The sequence below is a fragment of the Vombatus ursinus genome, unplaced genomic scaffold (assembly GCF_900497805.2).
Source record: "Vombatus ursinus unplaced genomic scaffold, bare-nosed wombat genome assembly UNPS02012319.1, whole genome shotgun sequence".
In the NCBI taxonomy this organism is placed as follows: Eukaryota; Metazoa; Chordata; class Mammalia; order Diprotodontia; family Vombatidae; genus Vombatus; species Vombatus ursinus.
This window is the reverse complement of record NW_020952097.1, coordinates 423,027-442,327: the sequence shown is the minus strand read 5'-3', so window position 1 is coordinate 442,327 and position 19,301 is coordinate 423,027. Positions and strand designations below refer to the sequence as shown.

The following is a 19,301-nucleotide window of genomic DNA, read 5'->3' as shown; positions in this document are numbered from 1 at the left end:
TCTACCATCCACCAAGGCTATCCTCCTATATCTCCCTTTCCTTTCTCAGCCAAACTCCTAGAAAAAGCTGTCTATACTCATTACCTCTTTTTCTCACCTACCATTCACTTCTTAACCCCTAACTCTAGCTGAAACTGTTCTCTCTTATGTAGATTATACATGTAAGGCACCACTTTTCTTCTAGTCACTTAGGTTCTAAACCTAGATTGGCTCTTCAATCAATCAGAAGCATTTAATAAGCACCTACTGTGTGCTAATCTGGACTATACTAGGTGGTTGGGGATACAAAGACAAAACTGAAACTATCCCTGCCCTTGAGTAGTTTACATTCTTTCAAGGGATCCAACATGTACATATATGCGTGGTGGTGTTGCTGTTGTTTTTTTGTTTTGTTTTGTTTTTTTGGTGAGGCAATCAGGGTTAAGCGACTTTGCCTAGGTTCACACAGCTAGTGTCAAGTGTCTGTGGTCGGATTTGAACTCAGGTCCTCCTGACTCCAAGGCCAGAGCTCTATCTACTGTGCCACCTAGCTGTCCCTGTTGCTGTTGTTTTTGTAGAAGACCAATGACATCACGGGTGAACTGGACTTAAGTGAGGTAGTGCTGCACAAAGTCATCAGCTTCATTCTCTCTTCCAGAGTCATTAGAATCCAGTGGCAAGACAAAAGTCAGGACTGGCCATGTCCCAGGTTGCAGTGGATGACTTTGTGGTCTTCAATGCCTAACCACAGCACCTGCTTCAGTCACCTTCATGGCCATTGGAACAAATTGTTCTCATCTGCCCATTTCACCAGGGGAAGTCTTCACGTGCCTGGGGTAGACATCACTCTAACCCTCTTAAAGGTTTATAGCCCATTGATTACCCTCAACCTGCTTTAGTTTGTCTGCCAGTTATTTGGGTGTGGCCGATGCACATGCTACACAGCTTCTTGTAGCCACAGGTGAGAACTGAGTGCCATGAACAGGTGAGAAATGAATGAACAGCCCTGAAGAGGGCTGAGCAAACTCTCATATCAGAGGTGCTAGTCCTCCTTGAGCACCCATGGAGAGAGCCAAGCCTGGAGTCAATTCCAGACCTGAGTTCAATTCCAGCCACAGATAGCAGGATTTACTAGTTATGTGTCCCTGGACAGTCACTTCTGCTTGCCTGTTTCCTCATCTGTAAAATGGGAATAATAATAGCACCTACCTCCCTTGTAAGGATCAAATGAGATAATCATTATAAAGCACTTTGTACAGTGCCTGCCACATAGTAAGCACTGCATAAGTTTTAGCTATCATCGCTATTAATTATCCCTGAAGGTCTCTGGGCCTTCAAACAGAGGGTGTTTGCATGGTTCCAAGTCCGGAGCCAACTCACTCTGCACAGTCCTTGGAGTCGTTTTGTTAACTGCTATCTCTGTGTGGCGCTAGTGCTCTTCATTGGAAGTGTCCTGCACTAGACTTCGGGGAATCCATTTTCTATAGGCTCCAATCCATCCTCCATACTGCAACCCAACCAAATTGGTATTCCTAAACCAGTCTTAACCATGTTACTCATCTGCTCAAGAAATTGCAGCAGCAAAAATTTAGGTTAAAATATACAATCTGTCTCCAGTCTATTTTTCCAGACTTGATTGCACTTTACTTTATCTACTTCATTCGATGCTCCAGACAAACTGATCTTCTTGATAATTCGTGTAAACAACACTCCATCTCATTCCGAGATGTGCTCTCTCCTCACTTCCACTTCTTTGAAACCCCAGCTACATTTAAAGCTCAGCTTAAGTGCTACCTTTCCCAAAATGCCTTTCCTAATCTCAGCTGTTAGTATCCTCCCATCCCCAATCACTCTGCGTGTGACTTTTGGGTGTGTATCCTTCATTTACTTACCTGTTAATGTGTTGTATCAATGTAGTAGAATGTAAGATCCTTGGGGGCAGGCACTAACACTTCTGTAATTGCATCTCCAGAACCTAGCATATGGCCTGGCACATGCATAGAAGACGTTTAATAAATGTTCGGGGATTCGTGATTGATTGATTAAAGAAGGCGGGGAGGGGAATGAGGGTTGACACAGGAGGCAGACTCTGTGAGAACAAGGGTCAACGGGGGGGGGGGGGTCAGTGTAAGGAGGCGGAGTCTGCATGATGAGTGGAATGGCAGAGGAGAGTCTGGAGAAAGAAGGGTATTACAAGATATTAAACGAAAAGGAGGGAGGAGGCAATGTGTGGGAGGGGAGGGTGGAGAAGCTGGTGAGTAGTGCAAAGTGGGGTTCCAGGAGAGGAAGCAGTCTCTGTTCACTCAGGGGCTAGGGTCTTCAAATTCAGGGGATGTGCCCCATCGATTCCCCGCCCTCTCTCCCGTCCCAGGTCCCCTTTTCCTTAGCCTTTTCTCACTGACACCCCTGGATCCCCATTCTTACTGCCGCCTATCCTAACCCTTCCCTTGCCCAAGGATGTGGCCGACGGAGCGCTCCCCTCCGCTGCAGCGAAGCTGGGGCGGCTATAGACCAGCAACAGCAGCAGCGGGGGTGGCCTGTCTTGGGCATGCGCAACCGCACTGCGGCTGCGGGCCGGGAGGCGGTGGTGGGCCGGGGGCAGACCTCGGAAGACCCCCTCCCCCCTCCTCTATGTATGCCTTCTACTCGCTCCTGGTCTACATCTTTTACACCCTCTTTCGAAGGGATGGGGAGGGAGCGGCTGCAGCAGCTCACACCGAGGACCCCTCGCAGGTGAGAGACAGAGTGGGGAGGAGGATGGATGGGATGGTGAGGGAGGGTTTGCCTGACCCCTTCTGCCCTTGGGAGGAGTCCACTTGACCTCATACCAATCTATGTCCCCAAACCCACTTCTCTAAATCTGAGCTCCTGTACCCATCTTTGGGAGAGGGTTTTTTGCTGGAGCCTATTCCAACCTGTTCCCCCTTCTCTGGGGGACGGGTCTGTTCATGAGGCCCCCCTTAACCAGTGCTTGCTGTCTGGGCCCACCCTAACCTGTGCTTGCTGCCTGTGTCTACCACTTGTGGTGAAAGCAGAGCAGTTGAGCCTCCCCCACCCTATTTGCGGAAGCATACAGCATCACTGCCTGGCTCAGGTTTGCACAGCCCCATTCCTCAGCACAAGCCTGGGAGGTTGGCATGGCTTACAACTAAAAGCTCAGGTGACAGAGGAATGGTTCCTGAAGCCCCCTTCCCATCTCTGTTATGAGCCCCAGCATAACTATATAATAGCTTTTCACTTCCTCTTCCCCTCCCATGAAAAACAGCCTGGAAGAAGAGAAGGACCTAAGATATCCATCACATTCACCTTAGGAAGCGGATGGTGACCCACTTTGTCTTTTCTCCTACTCCTTTTCTTTCTTAGGGTGCTGGCTCCCTCCCCACAAGTAGCCGCCGCCGCTGCCGCCGCCGACCACAACAAGATCTCTGGACTGAGCTAAATGGCCTAGACAGTATGTGACCTATTAAGTCAGGGCTGTGGGAAAATTGGGCAGTCCAGAAAAATGAAGGCAACCTTCCCTCTCTACCACCATTGATTCCTCTGTGAGTTCAGCATGTCCATTCTGTAATAGCCTTACTCTTTTTTGCCTTCTCACTTTTCTTCTAATACTCTGTAGGTTCCTCAGACCCAGACTCTGAGAAAGACAGGGATGGGAAACAGGAGGCAACAGCTGAGGGAGCTGCAGGCAGCTCCCCAGAGGTCTCTCTGGAAGAAGCCATCACCCACCTGGCTGAATTCCTGTCTCTTCAGTTGGGGACAGGTGAAGGCTGGACAAGGTCTCTGGACCCAGACAAGGTGAGTAAGCCTGGGTCTTCCCTTATCCCTTTTTCACTCCCCTTAGACTCATATAATGTCAGAGTTGAAAAAACCTCTTTCAAAGAGCTAGTCCAACCACTTCCCTTTATACAGGGAGAAACTGAGGACTTTACTAGGGTGAGTATCAGGACTGATACTAGAAGCCAGGTCTTCCTGATTTCTAACTTGGTGGGCCTTCCATGCAGCCCATGATTCAGTCTGACAGAGAAGAGGGTCTCAAAGATATTTTTTCCTTATTTAGTCTTATCCCTTATCCCCAGGTCTCTTTTGCTAACTTTCTGCCAGTCAGCACATCTCTGTCTTCTTTGAGGAATCTGTGGTACAGTAGAAAGAGCCAGAGAATCTAAGTTTGAATCTTAAATTTTCTTATTACCTGAGACCTCAGACCTCATTTTCCTCATATGTAAAATGGGGGGAAGGCCCTAGCTAATCCCTAAGATAGCTTCTAGTTCTAAATCCTATGAACCAGCTCCAGAACTGCCTATGTAGCCTTAGAACCTATGATCCAGCTTGTTGTGACTGCTATCCCTTCTCTCTGACCATCCCTGTTTCCTCACAACCACCACAGCCCCCTGCTCTAATCCTTCCCCAAATTCCCCACTGACCCCCGACCCCCAAATTCCCAGGCTCCCCTGCTGCTGACACTGACTGGGCAGCTCCTGGCAGTGGTAGCCTGGCTGCAAGGGCCAGGTGAGAATCGAACCCCAAGGCTCCAGCATGGCCTCCAGCATCAGCTTTCTGGATCCCAGCAGACCAGGGCCCCAGCCCCTGCTACAACTCCAACTTCATCTTCAGGAGGGCAGCCCTTAGCCCCAGATGGTACATGGGGTGTAATGGAGTGGGGAGGATGATATTTGATCCTGGAGGGAGGTGAAGAGCCTACTGCTTCAGGATCCCTGGGGAAACCAGGATTTGGAGAGTGGATACAGGGCTGGGGGCCAAGACTCCAAGACACTCTTTCCAGTTCTTTTTCCTTGGGTGGTCCCTGTTTGTGGTTAAGAGTGCTTCTTAGGCCTGATAGAGCCCCACCTCCTGTTCCAAGGTAATAATTCTCTATTCTCCTTGCACCCCTCCTCATCTCCCTGAACAGGCCTAAGGGTAGCCATGAGGGGTGAGCCTAAGGGGCAATCCCAGCAGAGGGAAGAGGAACATAGAGACTGGCAGTGGCTGGAAGAGACCACCCTTGGGCAGGTAAGAGGACCTGGACGCATCTGGAGGGTCAGCCCTGGAGTTGAGGAAGAGGCCCTAAAGCAGAAAAGGATTCTATGAGGATGGTTAGGGAAGAAAGGGAGCTGAACAAGGTTTTATGAGGAAGACTTGGGAGGCAGAGGAGGGGGCCATAGGATAAGCAAAAAGTGGGGATGCCTTGACAGGTAAAGAGATGGGGGGGGAGTCCTGGAGTTAAGGAGCTGACTGCCTTAACTCCAAGCAGGAGGTCATGGGGGTGGGGAGATGGAGGGAGGGTGAAGAACATTGTCCGCCCCCCATGGGATAGGTGAATAGAAGTGTTTTGTGAGTGTAGGGAAGAGGGTTTCGGGGAATAAGGAGCTGGTAGACAGGGAGGAGGTTCCTGAGGGGACACCATGGCCTTCCTGATGAGGTCAGTAGACAGGGAGAGGATTCAGTTCAGATCCACTAACTAGAGGTTGCATTCATGAGTATCAACACAAGACCTTGGGGGGAAACAACAGTCTTTGGGATAGGACAGAGTCTAGGAATCACTAGGATAGCGATACCCTTCCCCCAACCCCGCCCCATCCCAGGCTTCCCCCAAACCATTTACTCCAGATAGAGGAATTGAAGCAACAGCTAGAACACCAGGAGGAGGAACTGAGCCGACTTCGGCTAGGAGTGGTGAGGCCTATGCTCTGGGGTTCCTGGAAGGCAGAGACTCTGTGAAATGAGGGGAGGACATGGGGTACTGGGCACCTGAATGAATCCGGGGGAAAAAAAGGATTCATGCTTCCAGGCTCTTGTAAGGTAATGGGGTGGGAAGGAGGATAGGGTTGGGGATTCCTGGGTTCCAAGGGGATATTATATTATATAACTATATTATATTACCCCCTCCCAGGGGGTAACAGACTCTGAGAAGCGGATTCAGCACCTGACATTGGAAAATGAGGCCCTGAAACAGAGCCTGAGCCTTACCAGGGACCTGCTGCTCCAGTGGGGGCCTGGGACCCTTGTCCGGACTCCCTCCCCTGCCCAGGTAACACCCTCCTCCAACATCTCCCTTCTGAAAGTGCCTCTTCTTCCAGGTGACTTCACACTGCTACCTTTCCTCTTTCCAGTTGAGAGAGATGCCAATCTAGAAAGACTGCTGGAAAGAGTGTTAAAGGACCTCCCTAGGATCAGATCCTTGCTCTGTTACTATGTGATATTGCAGAAATTACTTCATTGCTCTGGGCCTTGATTTCTTATTGTCAAAATGAAAGCTACCTAAAATCCTTTCTAGCCCTAATCTATGAGCCTATGACCCCCAGGCATTCACTCTACCCTGACAATCCAGGTGTACCATCCTAGATCCTGTCCATTTTCCCAGCCTGGTCACTTGGATATATGTATGGATTTGGTTTTGTTTTTGTCAATTAGGCATGTCTGACTCTCCAGGACCCCATTTCGCATTTTCTTGGCAAAGATACTGGAGTGGTTTGCCATATCCTTCAGCTCATTTTACAGATGAGGAAACTGAGGCAAACAAGGTTAAGTGAATTGCCTAGAGGGTCACACAGCTAGGAAGTGTCTGAGGCTGGATTTGAACTCAGGTCATCCTGACTCCAGAGCCCAGTACCTGGATATACCACTTCACCACCTAGTTGCCCATACGTGGGCTGGGGGAGGGGATAAGCGCTCTCCCCCAGCTCTTCATTTCCCATATTGCCAGGAAAGTAGGCTTCTGTAGGTGTTCTGACTTCTAATCTCGTTCACTCAAGACCTAATCCTTCTAAGTATTGGGTATGTAAATGGGTTGCTGGGGGGTTTTTTTGGGGGGGAAGAAGGGCACAGAGATAGAATTTGATGATTTCTTCTAGTTCTGACACTCTATGAGTCAGTCTCCCCAAACCTACCATCGCCACTTTGCTCTCTGCCCCTCACCAGGCCTGCTTCTATGCCTCTCTACAATCCCCACCCCCCAGCTGGAGGGAGCAGAGGCCTCAGGGCCTAGGCTGCCCTCCAGAGTTGGTACCACCTCACCCTCTGCCCCCATCAACTCCTGACTCCCAAGTGTCACTCCCACAAATAGGAGGAAGCAGAGGTCCTGGTGGAGCTTAGGAGTCGGCTGAGAGAAACTGAAGAGTCAACAGAGACCCTCAGGGCCCAGGTGAGGACCTGGCCAGACTGGGGAAGGGGAAGGGAATAAGCATTTATATAGCACCTACTTTGTGCCAGGTGCTGTACAAATATCTCATTTGATCCTCACAACAACTTTGGGAGGTAGGTGCTGTTACTATCCCCATTTTACAGTTGAGGAAACTGAGGACAACAGGGGTAAAATGACTTGCCCAGGGTCATGTAGCTAGTAAGTGTCTAAGGCCAGATTTGAACTTAGGCCTTTCCAACACCAGGCGCAGTGCTGTAGCTACTGTGCAACCTAGCTGCCCTCTGACTAGGGGGTATGGGGTGAGTTACGAGAACAGCTGGGAAAGGACAGGACCCTGGTCTTTCCCCCCACCTCATGACAGCCTGTCTTGGGGGGGTGGCAGCTAGGGGTACAGGAAGGGCAGCTGTGGGAGCTTCAGGGGGCCCTCCAAGAGCTGCAGCTCGAGGCAGCTGCCCAGGAGTCTGAGCGAAGGAACAAGAGGGAGCTGAGGCAGATCCTGAGCCAACTGGCAGGTATGGTGGAATGAGGGATTCAGACTGGCGGGGGGTGGGAGCCGAGTCTGGGCAGGCTCCCCAGTGTCTTCTCTCACCGTTAACCTCTCCTTCCCCTCCAACCCACCCAGGACTTCAAGGGCACATAGTTGCCTTGCGCCGGGGCTGCGGAGACCTTCGAGGGCTGGTCATTGCCTTTACCCAGAACTACCAGGGGGCTCTGAAGGAGGCCCAAGGACAGGTCAGTAGCTGCCTTCCCAAGCTGCCTTTCCCTCTCTCCAGTCCCACTCCAGGAAAGCTACTACTAAAGCACTTCATACCTGCCCATTCTAGGGACAGGGCATGGTGCTAAATAACAAGTCAGGTACACCAGATCAGGTCATGTGATAAGGGTACAAAACAAAGTCCTATGTGAGGTTAGGGGAAAAGGCTGTTTGTTACCAAAAGAGGAAATCAAGGAAGGCTTCCTAGAGGTGTCATTTAAGATTGTCTTTGAAAGATAGATAGGAATTTAAACACAGATAGGGAGGGCTAGCACCCCAGACACAGGGAAAGCAAAAGGCATGTCGGCTTCAGAGCACAATATATATTTGATGTGTTTTTGGTGGGCAGCTAAAAGGGACAGTGGATAGAGCTCCAGGTTTGGAGTCAGGTAGACCAGAGTTCCAATTCAGCTCAGAGTTCCTTCGTCCCTTCCTTCTGGTGCTTAATGAGTGTTTAATTAATATTAATAAATGCCAGTAGAATTAAGCCTGAAGGCAGGGACAGCCTTGCTTTATATTTTTATACCTATCACCTAACATAGTGCCTGGCACATAATAGGTACCTAATAAATGCTCATCGATTAATTGTTAGTGGTACCGATTTGTAAAGAACTTCCAGTGCCAAACAGAGCAATCTAAACTTTTTATTGAAGTCAGTAGGAAGCTAGTGTTTTTGAGTTAAGGAGTGATATTCATGGATCTATGTTTAAGAAAGATTATTCTTGGGGCAGCTAGGTGGTGAAGTGGATAGAGCACCAGCCCTGGAGTCAGGAGGACCTGAGTTCAAATATGGCCTCAGACACTTACTAGCTGTGTGACCCTGGGCAAGTCACTTAACTCCGATTGCCACTTCCCCCCCCAAAAAAAGAAAAGGTTATTCTTACACAATACTTGGGAGAGAAGAGAGTAGGGGCAATTAGACCTCATAGAAGGCTATTGTAATAGTTGAAGGTTAAAGGTGGTGGCAGTGGGAATGAAGGGAGAGGATGGATGCTAGAGAAAATGTAGAAATTCATTCAACAAATAGTCAAGTCAGAAGCTGGAGCAAAGGTCTGGGTGGAAATGATAATAAGCTTGGTTTTACACTTGTTGAATTTAAGATATTCCTCCAGGTCGAAATCCCTGGAGATAGCTGGAGATATAGGGCAGGTCTAACCCTGAGGCAGGTTCTATTTCTAGCCTTTCTTCAAGTGTCCCTGAGATTAATCCAGTCCCAGCCCCAACCTCTTAATCCTCATTTTCTGCCCCAATTTCCCAGTCCTGTCTCTCATAGAATCTTAGAGCTCCCAAAGACCTCAGAGGGCATTAGAATGTAGTGAAAAGAGCACGAGAGTTGAAGTCATGCTGGGAACCTGGGTTTGACTCAGGACTGCGATTTTTTCTACTTCTGTGACCTTGGGAAAGTAACATTCTCTCTGACTCTCGGTGTCCTCATCTATAAAATGAGGAATTGAAGTAGCTGAGTCTAAGGGCCCTTCCAGATCCCAATCTGGGATCCTAATCCAAAGGCCACCTGAACAGGAATTCCCAAGCCCTACTGTGTGTGTCTGTCTCCCAGGTGTGCTGGGCCTTGGGGGAGCTGTCAGGCAGTCAGTGGGGAAGGAGAGTTCCTGAAAAGCGAAAGAAACCCAGAAGAGCCTATCAGGGCCGACTGCTGGAGCTCAGAGGTATGGATGGGTTGGGGAGAGTTATCCTCACTCTGCAAGTGAAAATATACTGGCCTTCAACTCCTTTGCCCATTTTATCTCTTTTGGTGGGGTTGATGGTGGGAAACAAGCACAGTGGGGTTGCTGCATAGATACAGGATAGAATGGATGACCTCTGAGTTCTCTCCACACTCAGATTTTATGGAGGATGGGACTGTAAAGAGGCTGAAGTATAGGGAAGGGGTTAAAGGGTGACCATAGCACTCAGTCCTCTGCTCCTGCCTTCCCACAGGGAACATCAGAGTGCTGTGCAGGCTGAAGCCAGGGAGCCCTGGGAACCTGCTGAATGTGAACCCAGGTCCTGGGGGCACAATCACTGCTAACTACCGAGGACGCCAGCGTCACTTCCGCCTAGACCGTGTATTCCCACCTGATGCCACCCAAGAGGAGGTGATCATTTGATCTATCTCTCTCTCTCTCTCTCTCTATATATATATATCTATGGAAATATCTATAGATATATAGATAAAGAATATATTCATGTATAATATGACTATATGTATAGTCATATTATTATATCCCTCTTCCCTAGGGATAAGTGAGGCAGCTAGGTGGCACAGTAGATAGGCCTTTAATCAGGAAGACTCATCTTCCCAAGTTCAAATCTGTCCTTAGACACTACTTACTAGCTTTGTGACCCTGGGCAAGTCACCTAATCCTGTTTGCCTCAGCTTGCTCATCTGTAAAATGATTTGGAGAAGGAAATGGCAGACTGCTTCTGTATCTTTGCCAAGAAAGCCCCAGATGGGGTCACAAAGAGTCTGATTCGACTGAAATGACTTAAGGACAACCAGCAACTTCAATGTAGAGAAAGCTTTCCAGAGGGATAAAAGAGATCTTAGATATTAAGTCCGACATTGTTCTCCCCCACACCCCCAACCCATTGCTCAGATGGAGATATTGAGGCCTAAAGGTGATCGTATCCAAGGATGCTTAAATCAATCTGGTGCAGTCAGGAATCAAATACAGATCTCACAAAGCCCAGACTAGGGCTTTCTCTACTCCATCAAGCAACTCCCCAGGTACCTATCGGAGGTGACCTGCTTCTCCCCACCTCCCACCACCCACCAAGGACCCATCCATTTTTCTCTTTCCTGTTCCATTTTCCCTAGAACTTCCCTCTTTCCCCAGAGTTCCTACATTTAGATATGTGGAGGCCTGGACACTAGGTGATTCATACAAACACTCTCTCTTTCACACTGTCCCTCATCCTGTATCTTTATTATCATCCCTAGGTGTTTAGGGAGCTAGAACCTGCTGTGCTGTCCTGTCTCCAAGGTTATAGTGTCTGCATTTTCACCTATGGCCAAACTGGGACGGGCAAGACCTACAGCATGGAGGTGGGGGCAGGGATCTCACAGCTGGGGAATGAGGAGGGGAGGGGAGCCCTCTCATTAGAATGGGGGCCTAAGGGGAAATGGAATGGGAAGCCCCAGTAGCCAAGGGCTGAAATCTGAGCCTGATGCTTTCCCATTCTCATCCCTTGTGGCCACTCAGGGTCCTCCGGAGGACCCAGGCATCGCCCCAAGAGCCCTGCAGTCACTCTTCCGGGAGATGGGGGAACAGGGAGGGCCAGCACAGCCCCGTGTGACAGTCAGCATGGTAGAGATCTACAATGAGGCTGTGAGGTCAGTGTCCAAACATGCTCCCTCACCCTCACCCACCCCACCCCCAATCTCCCTACCCAAGATATTGCCATGCCCTAATCCCCATCTAGGCTGGCCCCCTCTCCTGTACTATTTTGTCTTCCCTCAGGGATCTCCTAGCCTCGGGACCCCCTGAGCGCCTTACAGTGCGTCAGGGACCAGAGGGCTGTGGAGGAATCCATGTGCCTGGCCTCACCTGCTGGGATGTGTCTGATTTAAGGGCTCTGCACAAGGTAACCCCTAACCCTTGATGCTCAACATCAGGTAACCTCTTGACCTCACTGCCTTGACCTGCTGTGTAGTATAAATAAACTATGACCTCCCAGATCTAATCCCTCAACTTGGGGGAGCTGCCCAAGGTAACCTCTGACTTCACCCCCATTTTCCCATGCAAAGAACCACCCTCTGCCCCTTGGTGCTCTTAGCACCTAAAGGACAGATTATTGTGCCATGTAGATGCTGAATCTGGGGAGGCGAAACCGAGCCACAGCTGCCACCCACATGAATGAGCACAGCTCTCGTTCCCATGCCCTGGTCACCCTGACGCTGACCACTGCCCCCCCTCCTCATGGCCCAGGAACTGCAGGTACCAGCCCCAGCCCCGCCAATGCCTGTACTCCGAGCCCAGGACACCCCAATTGCACAATCACTACTGATCCCTACATCCCGTCTCATAGACGACACGGTGACCCCCAACACTGCCCCTCCCCACCCGTAGGGACGCTACACCTGGTGGACCTGGCAGGCTCTGAGCGGGTGTGGAAGGCAGTGATGACGGAGTCCAGTGGCAGAGCTGGGGTCCGAGGCCGGAGGCTGCGGGAAGCACAGACCATCAACCGCTCGCTGCTGGCCCTGGGCGGCGTGATGGCGGCCCTCCGAGCACGCCAGCCCCACGTCCCCTTTCGAGACTCCCAGCTCACCCGGCTGCTGCAGCCCGCGCTGGGGCCGGGAGCCACAGCTGTAATGCTGGTGCAGGTGGGCAGACTGAGGGGTGGAGGCGGGGCCTGGTTCCCGAAGGTTGGAGCCGAGTATATTAGCATATTCGGTTTCTCAGCCAGTCGATTGGCTCCGGCCAATAACTGAAAGCGGGTGACCGAATTATTTGCATAACGTCTCACCTTTGTTGAGAGGACTGAGCGGGTGGGAAGTTATACCCCGCCCTCCCCACGCTGCTTCTTTTACCCCTCTCCTAGATCTCACCTCGCCCAGAGGATGTGGGGGAGACGGTGTGCTCCCTGAAGTTCGCTGAACGGGTGAGCCAAGTGGAGCTGGGACCCGCCCGTCGCCACAAGACCCCACCTTCGGGGACCCCGACGTCACCAAGCGCTGGGGGCACCCCTTCCTTGGGGACCCCTACTACACCTGGCCCTGAGGGGATCTCCCCACAAGCAGAGCAGCCCTCTCCCTCTGGGGGACTCCCTCCTGTGTAACCCCATCCTGTGTCCAGACAAGCCCATGCTCAGGGCTAGGGGAGACCCTCGGCGGACTGGGACTGAGGGTTGCACATTTCCCAAGATACTGAAGTAAAAAAGGTTTGCCCTCAAATGCAGAGGTAGACTTGGCCCCTCCTTGGAGGCCAGGGACTCCCCAACTTCAAGCTCTCTCTTCTTCAAACTACTCTTTGGTTGGGGGCGAACCTCCTATGGATCCCAACCCTGCCATTTTCCATCTTCCTTCTCCCTCCACCCCTTATCAAACCCTTGCTCTTATCAGCCGAGCACAGCAGGGTGCCCAGACCCCACAGGAAAGGGGGAGGGGAGACCTCAGCTGTGACCACCCACCCCCAATCACAGACGTTGGCTTTTAAAGTGTCTCAGTCCTTTATTGCCTCTATCCCTGTGTGCCCTGACCCCCGACAAGCCCTGAGGCTCTGGAGCAACCAGCTCACATCCCTTTTCTCTACCCCTGCCCCCCACAACAAAGGTGCTAGTTCCTCCCCTCCCCAAGCGCAAGGGAGGGGCCATAGGCAGTGTCCCAGCCTCTTCTTTCAGCCCAGAGATAATATAAACTGGAGAATAGACAGGACCTGATGGATGGAGGGGGAAAACATGATAGGAAAGAGTATAATGGAGGTGTTGGGGGGCGGGGATAGTAGAAAGAATTCTAGGTCCTGTCAGGAAAATTGGGGTGAGGGTCTCAGTTTTGGCTTTCACTCATTGGATGACCTTGGGTAATTCCTTTCCCTCAATGAATTTGTTTTTTCTCTCTGCAAAATTAGGGGGTTAAACTCTTGTGATCTCAAAGATCCTTCCCAGTTCTAAGATTCTGTGACAAATGGACTGTCCCCAGGGCTCCAACCAGGATCCAACCACAAAGTGAGTCTCTTCCTCACTGTCTCTCTTCCTCTGGGAAGCCATGGCAGTATCATTTCACAAGGGAAGTGGTTCTAATAAAATTTTCAAGAGACTCAGTTTGATCTGTTTTTTTTTTTCTTCTGCTTTTAAATCCTATGAATGACTGGAAAAGTGGTAATAGACAAATCATTGGGCAGTCCTCGAGGAGGGGAACAACTGGTTTGTAATTGTGGACCTGGGACTTGGGTCTGAGGTTGTTTGGGAACCCCCAAGGTGAAGCCTTATCTCCTTTGCTTTCCTTATGTGGACTCAAGTTGGGGTGGAGGTTGGGGAAGAAGGTAAGGAATGAATGGGAGAGAGATCTTGGTCCAACTTCTTCACACATTGTACCAGGTGAGTAGTGCACCTGGAGTAGACCCCCTGGGGTTAGGAGATACCAGGTCCAAGGGGTGAGTGACCAATACATCGTAGATGCTCTTGTTAGGTGGCACCACCTGGAAGAGTGCATCCAAATCCCCTACAGAGCCAGAAGGACCTGTGGCTTTAGGTGCTAGCCCCCAGTAGGAAGGGCCTGGTGAGGGCAGACACTGAGGGCAAGGTGGGGGTGCTAGGGGCATCACCACATTTGGGGTATATATGGGGGAGTATGATGTGGGCAGCTGTCCCCAAAGGGGGACCCTGCTACCTCCTGATAGCTGCACCTGGCTTGAGGTACCCTGAATTACAGGGAGGGGTAGGAGAGGCCAGGATCCTTGCTCAGATGAGAGAGAAGGAGGGAGCTGAGAGCCCCCTGTGGTTCCCAACAGCCCTCCCTGAGTTGAGGTACTCTGCAGGAGAGGTATGGGCCAGAGGGGCCAGAGTCCCCCCTCTGAGGGAGAGGAGGAAGAGGACAGGGGAGAAGTAGGTGCTCCATGGCTCCCCAAAGACCCCTCTTGCAACTTGGAGAAGGATCCCAGGGGCCAGGACACTGGCTCTGAAGTAGAAGAGGAGGAAGAGGAGGAGGAGGATGGCCGTGGAGGCTGGGGCCCTTCTGAAATATCCCCAAGCAAGGAATCAATACTGAAGGAGTCGCTGGCTAGGTTGGGGCTAGGGGGCCGGTAGGGCCAGCCATGGAGAACATAGGGGGTCAGGTCCTTGGCAAAGGCTTTGCCCTGGCCACCCCTCTCTCCTCGACGGGCTACAGCTGTGTTTTGCAACCGAAGAGCCTCAGCAGGGATCTGGCTCACGTCCACTGCCCAAAAATTTCCCTTAGCCTGTGGCTTTTCCGGGTCCTTGGGCACCTAGAGAGAGAGCCAAGGGGATTGGGGGATCTTCTGGAACTTGTGATCTGGCCCAGCCCTAGCCAGAGGACTGACCTCTTACCCTCCTCTCCTTAAGTTCTCCAAATGGCAGGCTCTCCCCCCACCCCCCGCATGGCACCCCCCTGCCCTCCAGCTTTCCCAACAGTTGTTATTACCTTGTGGAAGCATCGATTGGAGGAGAGGTTGTGCCGGATGGAATCCTTCCACCCTTCATAGTCATCCTTGAAGAAGGGGAATAGAGCTTGAACCTGGTGAATGATCTGAAACCAGATCCAGAGTATGGGGTGAGACCTCTGGGACCCAATCTGGGTCTGAGAGGGAGACATGGCCCCTGACCTCAGAGAACTCCTAGTCTGAGGGAGAGAACTGAGAGTAAGATGGATTTAATGGACACATGTTCAAATGAGATGAATGGGATCCTTGGGGGAAAATGGGGACCAGTGGGATGTGATAGAAAGAGTACCAGATTTGGATTCAGTGGTTTATAATAATTTATAAGGTTTATAATAAGCCTTGGACAAGCTATTTGGTTTCCTCTTCTAGTAAATGAGTTTGGGAGTGTATTTCATTCTAGTTCTAAATCTTATGAACAATAATAATGCAGAACTAGGGAGCTCTTGTCCTGAGGCTTTGGTGAAAATGACATCACCCAACCCCTCCAGGGACCTCCATCCTGTCCCTTATAGCGAGAGGATCCTGATTCAATCCTAACCTGTGATCATTAGACTGCACCTCTACCAGTCTTCCTTTCCTCACTTACATTTCCTAGAATTCCTCTATTATTGATTCACCTTAGGGATAAGTGGTTATTAATCTCTATCTCAATCTACAGGGACTGAGGACAAATTCTGCATTATTATAAAACTTAATTTCAAACTACAGGGCTACCAGAAGAATAGTTACCCAAAATGCACACAATTCACTCAGAGTGTAGAATAACTCGTGGTAATCTTCAATCCAGCTGCTGAGGATACCCTGAGCATTGGGGGCTGGTAAACACATGCCAGGGACTGAGTGTGACACAACACAGGGGCAGGGGATGTGTCTTGGAGGCTGGAAAGGGAGTGACAGATCAGCCAGGAGTGAAGGATGAAGAGCTATCTGTCATGTTTAAAGGAGGCTGTCCGGAGAAAGACACTCAGCTTGTTCTGCTGCTTGGTCCCAAAGGATAAAACTAGGACCCATCCAAAGGGTAAAGCTGCAGAGACAGATTGAGATTCAATGTAAAGGAAAACTCACTAAAAACTCTTCATAGAGGGAGGGCATCAAGTGAAGGTTGTAAAATCACTTGACCTGGATGTTGTAGAAAGGAATCCTGACCAAGCATATCTTGGCCTGGAGTCCAGAGGCTCCTTCTAGCTCTTAAGATTTTGTGCTCCTGAGAGTCTGGGGAGTGAGCCTGGGAATGGAGGTCCTAGGAGAGTGAGCCTGAGAATGGAAGGTATAGTAAAGAATTGGGGGGTTGGGATCACAGCAAAACCGAACAACTAGAGCAGCTGAGTTAAGCTCAGGAAATTAATGTGCCAGGCACTATCTTAGAAACTATATTGGATGCTGACTCTGGGAGTGAGGTCTTCTGGCAAAAGGTGGTGTCTGGATAGATCTAAGGACAGGGTCAGAGCCGAGTGTAAAGTATCTAGGATAGGTAAGCATAGTGTTCAGGGGAAGGAAGGCTTGGGGAATGTGAAGGGAGGGTAGGTCTGTCAGCCAGGATTAGGGATAGGTTGGGGGAGGGGATTGTCTTAAGTTTTTCTGAGTTTGGGGAATGAGGAGAGCTGAATATGGAGTCCCAGTATCCTGGGGAGATTCTGGAAGGAAGAAGTCAAGAGAACATTGAGTAGGTTGAGTCTAGGAATGGGGGGGGGGGGCTAGGAAGTGAGACTAGGAACTGGGGATCCAATGTTAGGCAATGATCCTGAGGATTTGGGATTAGAAAATCTAGGGAATGAGTCTCAAGGCAAAGGATAGATGATAAGGACTGGGTAAATCTGGGGGTGAGAGCAGCAAAACTGGGTGGTCTGAGGAGTAAGGCTCATGGAAGGGGCCAAGAGTCAGAGAAGGGGAGGTAAGGCCTATGGACCCACACAGGGGAGTCTGGGAGTGGGGGATCTGGGAGGGTATTAAGGTTAAGGTTGAATTGAAGATTGGAGATAGAGCTAAATGGAGAATGTTCAGGCAGGGATGAGGCTCTCAGGAAGTGAGGCAGAGTTAGTCAGGGGAGAAGAGAGGGGAGAAAGTTATAAGTTGTCATGAAGGGTCTGGGTTTGGGGGGCAGAGCAGAAAGGAAGGGAGTATGAACTCAGATTTGGGTAGATTAGAAGCTGAGAGAAGAGTGGGGGGCCCAGGCAGGAGAGTATTTATGGGAGAGAGATTAGGTCAGGGAAGGAAGGGTCTTAGAATGGGCACAATTGATGAGAGAGAAGGATGAAGAAAAGGGCAGGAAGGGCTTATTTGGGGAAATGGGGTTCTTTACCTCTGCCTCTCACCTGGGCCAGCTTGAGCCTCCGTGCCGGGGCAGCCTGGATCACCAGGGCTATCATGGCCAGGTAGGTGTAGGGAGGCTTGTCATGCCGAAGGTATTTCTTCTTTCTTTTCTTCTTGGGGGGCTCTGGCTCCAGTTCTGGCTCCGGCCCTGGCTGTGGGGGGCCAGGGCTTGAGCCCCCGCGGGGCACCGTGGAAGGGAAGGACCCAGCACTGGGCATGGAGTTCCTTAGTCGGTGTTGATCTAGGAAATTGGGACCTAGGATCAGGGGGTTGGGGCCTGGGTGTATGGCAGCAGGCAGGCGGGGCCCTGGGCCCTTTATCATTCGGATGGAGGGGGGAGGGGGAGAAGGAAGGGAGGAGGGAGTCTAGGGTGGGGGAGGGGGAAGCCACAATTAGCAGGTTTCTGTTAATCTCAGAGGAAAAGGGACGGTTGGGGGAAGGGACAGAACTCCTTCCCAGGGAATGGGGGTGCTGAGAGCCTAAAGGCTGGGGGGGCAATTAGCCTTATCCCTTTGTACGATTACACCATAGCACCCCCCATCCAAGTTGTCCCCTGGATCCCAAGAAGAAGGCTCCACCCAAGCCCTCCCCAGACCTTGCCCTCCCCCCATCTGAGGTCCTTTGCCGTCCCCTTAGGGCCTGGCTCTGGATTGATTAGTTGAATTTAATCGCTCTTCTATCTAAAAGAAGCTTCCAGTAGGTCAGTGCCCTGCCCCCAAACTTTCCTAGACTCCCCACAGAACTAGGGCTGTTATTTCTCATCCCAGGATTTGAAGCCATTCCACAACTTTTCCCTTCTGGTCATTTTAAAGCACCCTTCTAGCTCTAAATCAATTAATAAGCACTTATTAAGTGCCTACCATGTGGCCCCCAGCACTGAGATAGTCACTGGATATACAAAGACAAAACCGAAGAATCTCCTGCCCTCAGGGAGCTTACATTCTAGCCAGGGAAACAACTGTAAATGACTGAGTAGTTTATAATATACACAAAGTAAATGCTATACTACTGGGGAGGGCAGTGGTGGGGATTAGGAAAGGTCTCCAAAGTGAGCTGGCCCTGGAGTCGAGCTTTGTAGGAGGCTTGGGTTTCCTAAACGCTGAAGTAAGGAAAGACTCCATTCCACTGTGGCTGCTTGTGCAAAGGCAAAGGCGGCCAATCAATAAACACTTATTAAGCACCTACTACGTGCCTATTTATCAAGCCAAGTGCTAAATCTGGAGATACAAAGAAAGGCAAAAGACAATCCTTTCCCTCCAGGGGCCAGAAAGTTGTGTGAGTGAGAAATGGCTGAGGAGCCAGTTTGTTGAGAATGTCAAGTATGTGCCTGGGATTAATTCTTAATAAATCAGGAAAAGTGGGCTGGAGTTTGTTCAAAAAAAAGGTTTAAATGCTGGAGGAATTTCTATTTTATCCTAGAGGTAATAGGGAGCCACTGAAGCTTCTTGAGTAGGGAAGTGACATGATCAAACTTGTTGATCTCACAGCATCATAGATTTATATCTGGAAGGAACCCTAGAAACCATCTAGTCTGACCCCCTCATTTTACAGATTAGGAATGAAGACCCAGAGAGGTTAAGAAATTTGTGCAATGCCACACAGATAGTAAAGGAGTTAGAGTCAGGTCCTCTAACTAACTGCTGTACTGTACTGTCTCATTTATATATCATATTCCTATCCTTATGGTATAATATGAAGTCTTAAGATTCTTATAAGGCTTTCATCTATATCCTCCTGACCAACAGGATGCCTTTTTACTGGGTGTTCAGAGAAGGGACTGATATGGGCTACTTAGTGGTAAAGGCTTCATGGAAAGGGTCTTAAAAGATGGTAGAATTTGAGAGGAGGAAGAAAGCCAAGGAAAAGAGGAAGTGGGGGAAGGGAACAAGTATTTTTTAAAGCACTTACTATGCGCCTGGACTGTCCTAAGTGATTTACAATATTATCTTACTTAAGTAGGAGGATATGGGTGGAGACCTTCAAGGAATCCTTTGTATCA

At 50.2% G+C, this 19,301-nt stretch overlaps 2 protein-coding genes across 2 annotated transcripts in view; one reads left to right on the top strand and one right to left on the bottom strand.

The window, feature by feature from the left end:
• Positions 1-2,610: 2,610 nt before the first annotated feature.
• Positions 2,611-12,653, top strand: KIFC2 (kinesin family member C2). The gene is made up of 18 exons (XM_027857702.1): positions 2,611-2,712; positions 3,343-3,430; positions 3,596-3,774; positions 4,422-4,614; positions 4,886-4,986; positions 5,584-5,649; positions 5,867-6,004; positions 7,040-7,117; positions 7,500-7,629; positions 7,740-7,849; positions 9,430-9,538; positions 9,810-9,967; positions 10,813-10,917; positions 11,075-11,205; positions 11,333-11,456; positions 11,680-11,809; positions 11,942-12,198; positions 12,417-12,653. Exons 1-18 carry the CDS (start codon positions 2,611-2,613, stop codon positions 12,651-12,653), a joined length of 2,436 nt encoding a protein of 811 aa, XP_027713503.1.
• Positions 12,654-13,894: 1,241 nt separating this feature from the next.
• The window catches only part of FOXH1 (forkhead box H1), a 60,731-nt gene continuing 55,324 nt past the window's right edge, over positions 13,895-19,301 (bottom strand). The window contains exons 2-4 of the mRNA XM_027857701.1: positions 17,305-17,543; positions 14,974-15,078; positions 13,895-14,797 (exon numbers count right to left, since the gene is read on the bottom strand). Of these exons, the coding sequence (XP_027713502.1) occupies positions 13,895-14,797; positions 14,974-15,078; positions 17,305-17,543 (1,247 nt within the window). The remainder of the gene's footprint in view (positions 14,798-14,973; positions 15,079-17,304; positions 17,544-19,301) is intronic.

What these genes read in the sequence shown, in the direction of transcription:
- KIFC2 (XM_027857702.1), top strand. Translation starts at nt 2,611, where the DNA reads ATGTATGCCTTCTACTCGCTCCTGGTCTACATCTTTTACACCCTCTTT. An exon ending in GGTCTCTGGACCCAGACAAG is followed by an intron (nt 3,775 to 4,421) that starts GTGAGTAAGCCT and finishes CCAAATTCCCAG; the next exon opens with GCTCCCCTGCTGCTGACACT. An exon ending in GCAGCCCTTAGCCCCAGATG is followed by an intron (nt 4,615 to 4,885) that starts GTACATGGGGTG and finishes CTCCCTGAACAG; the next exon opens with GCCTAAGGGTAGCCATGAGG.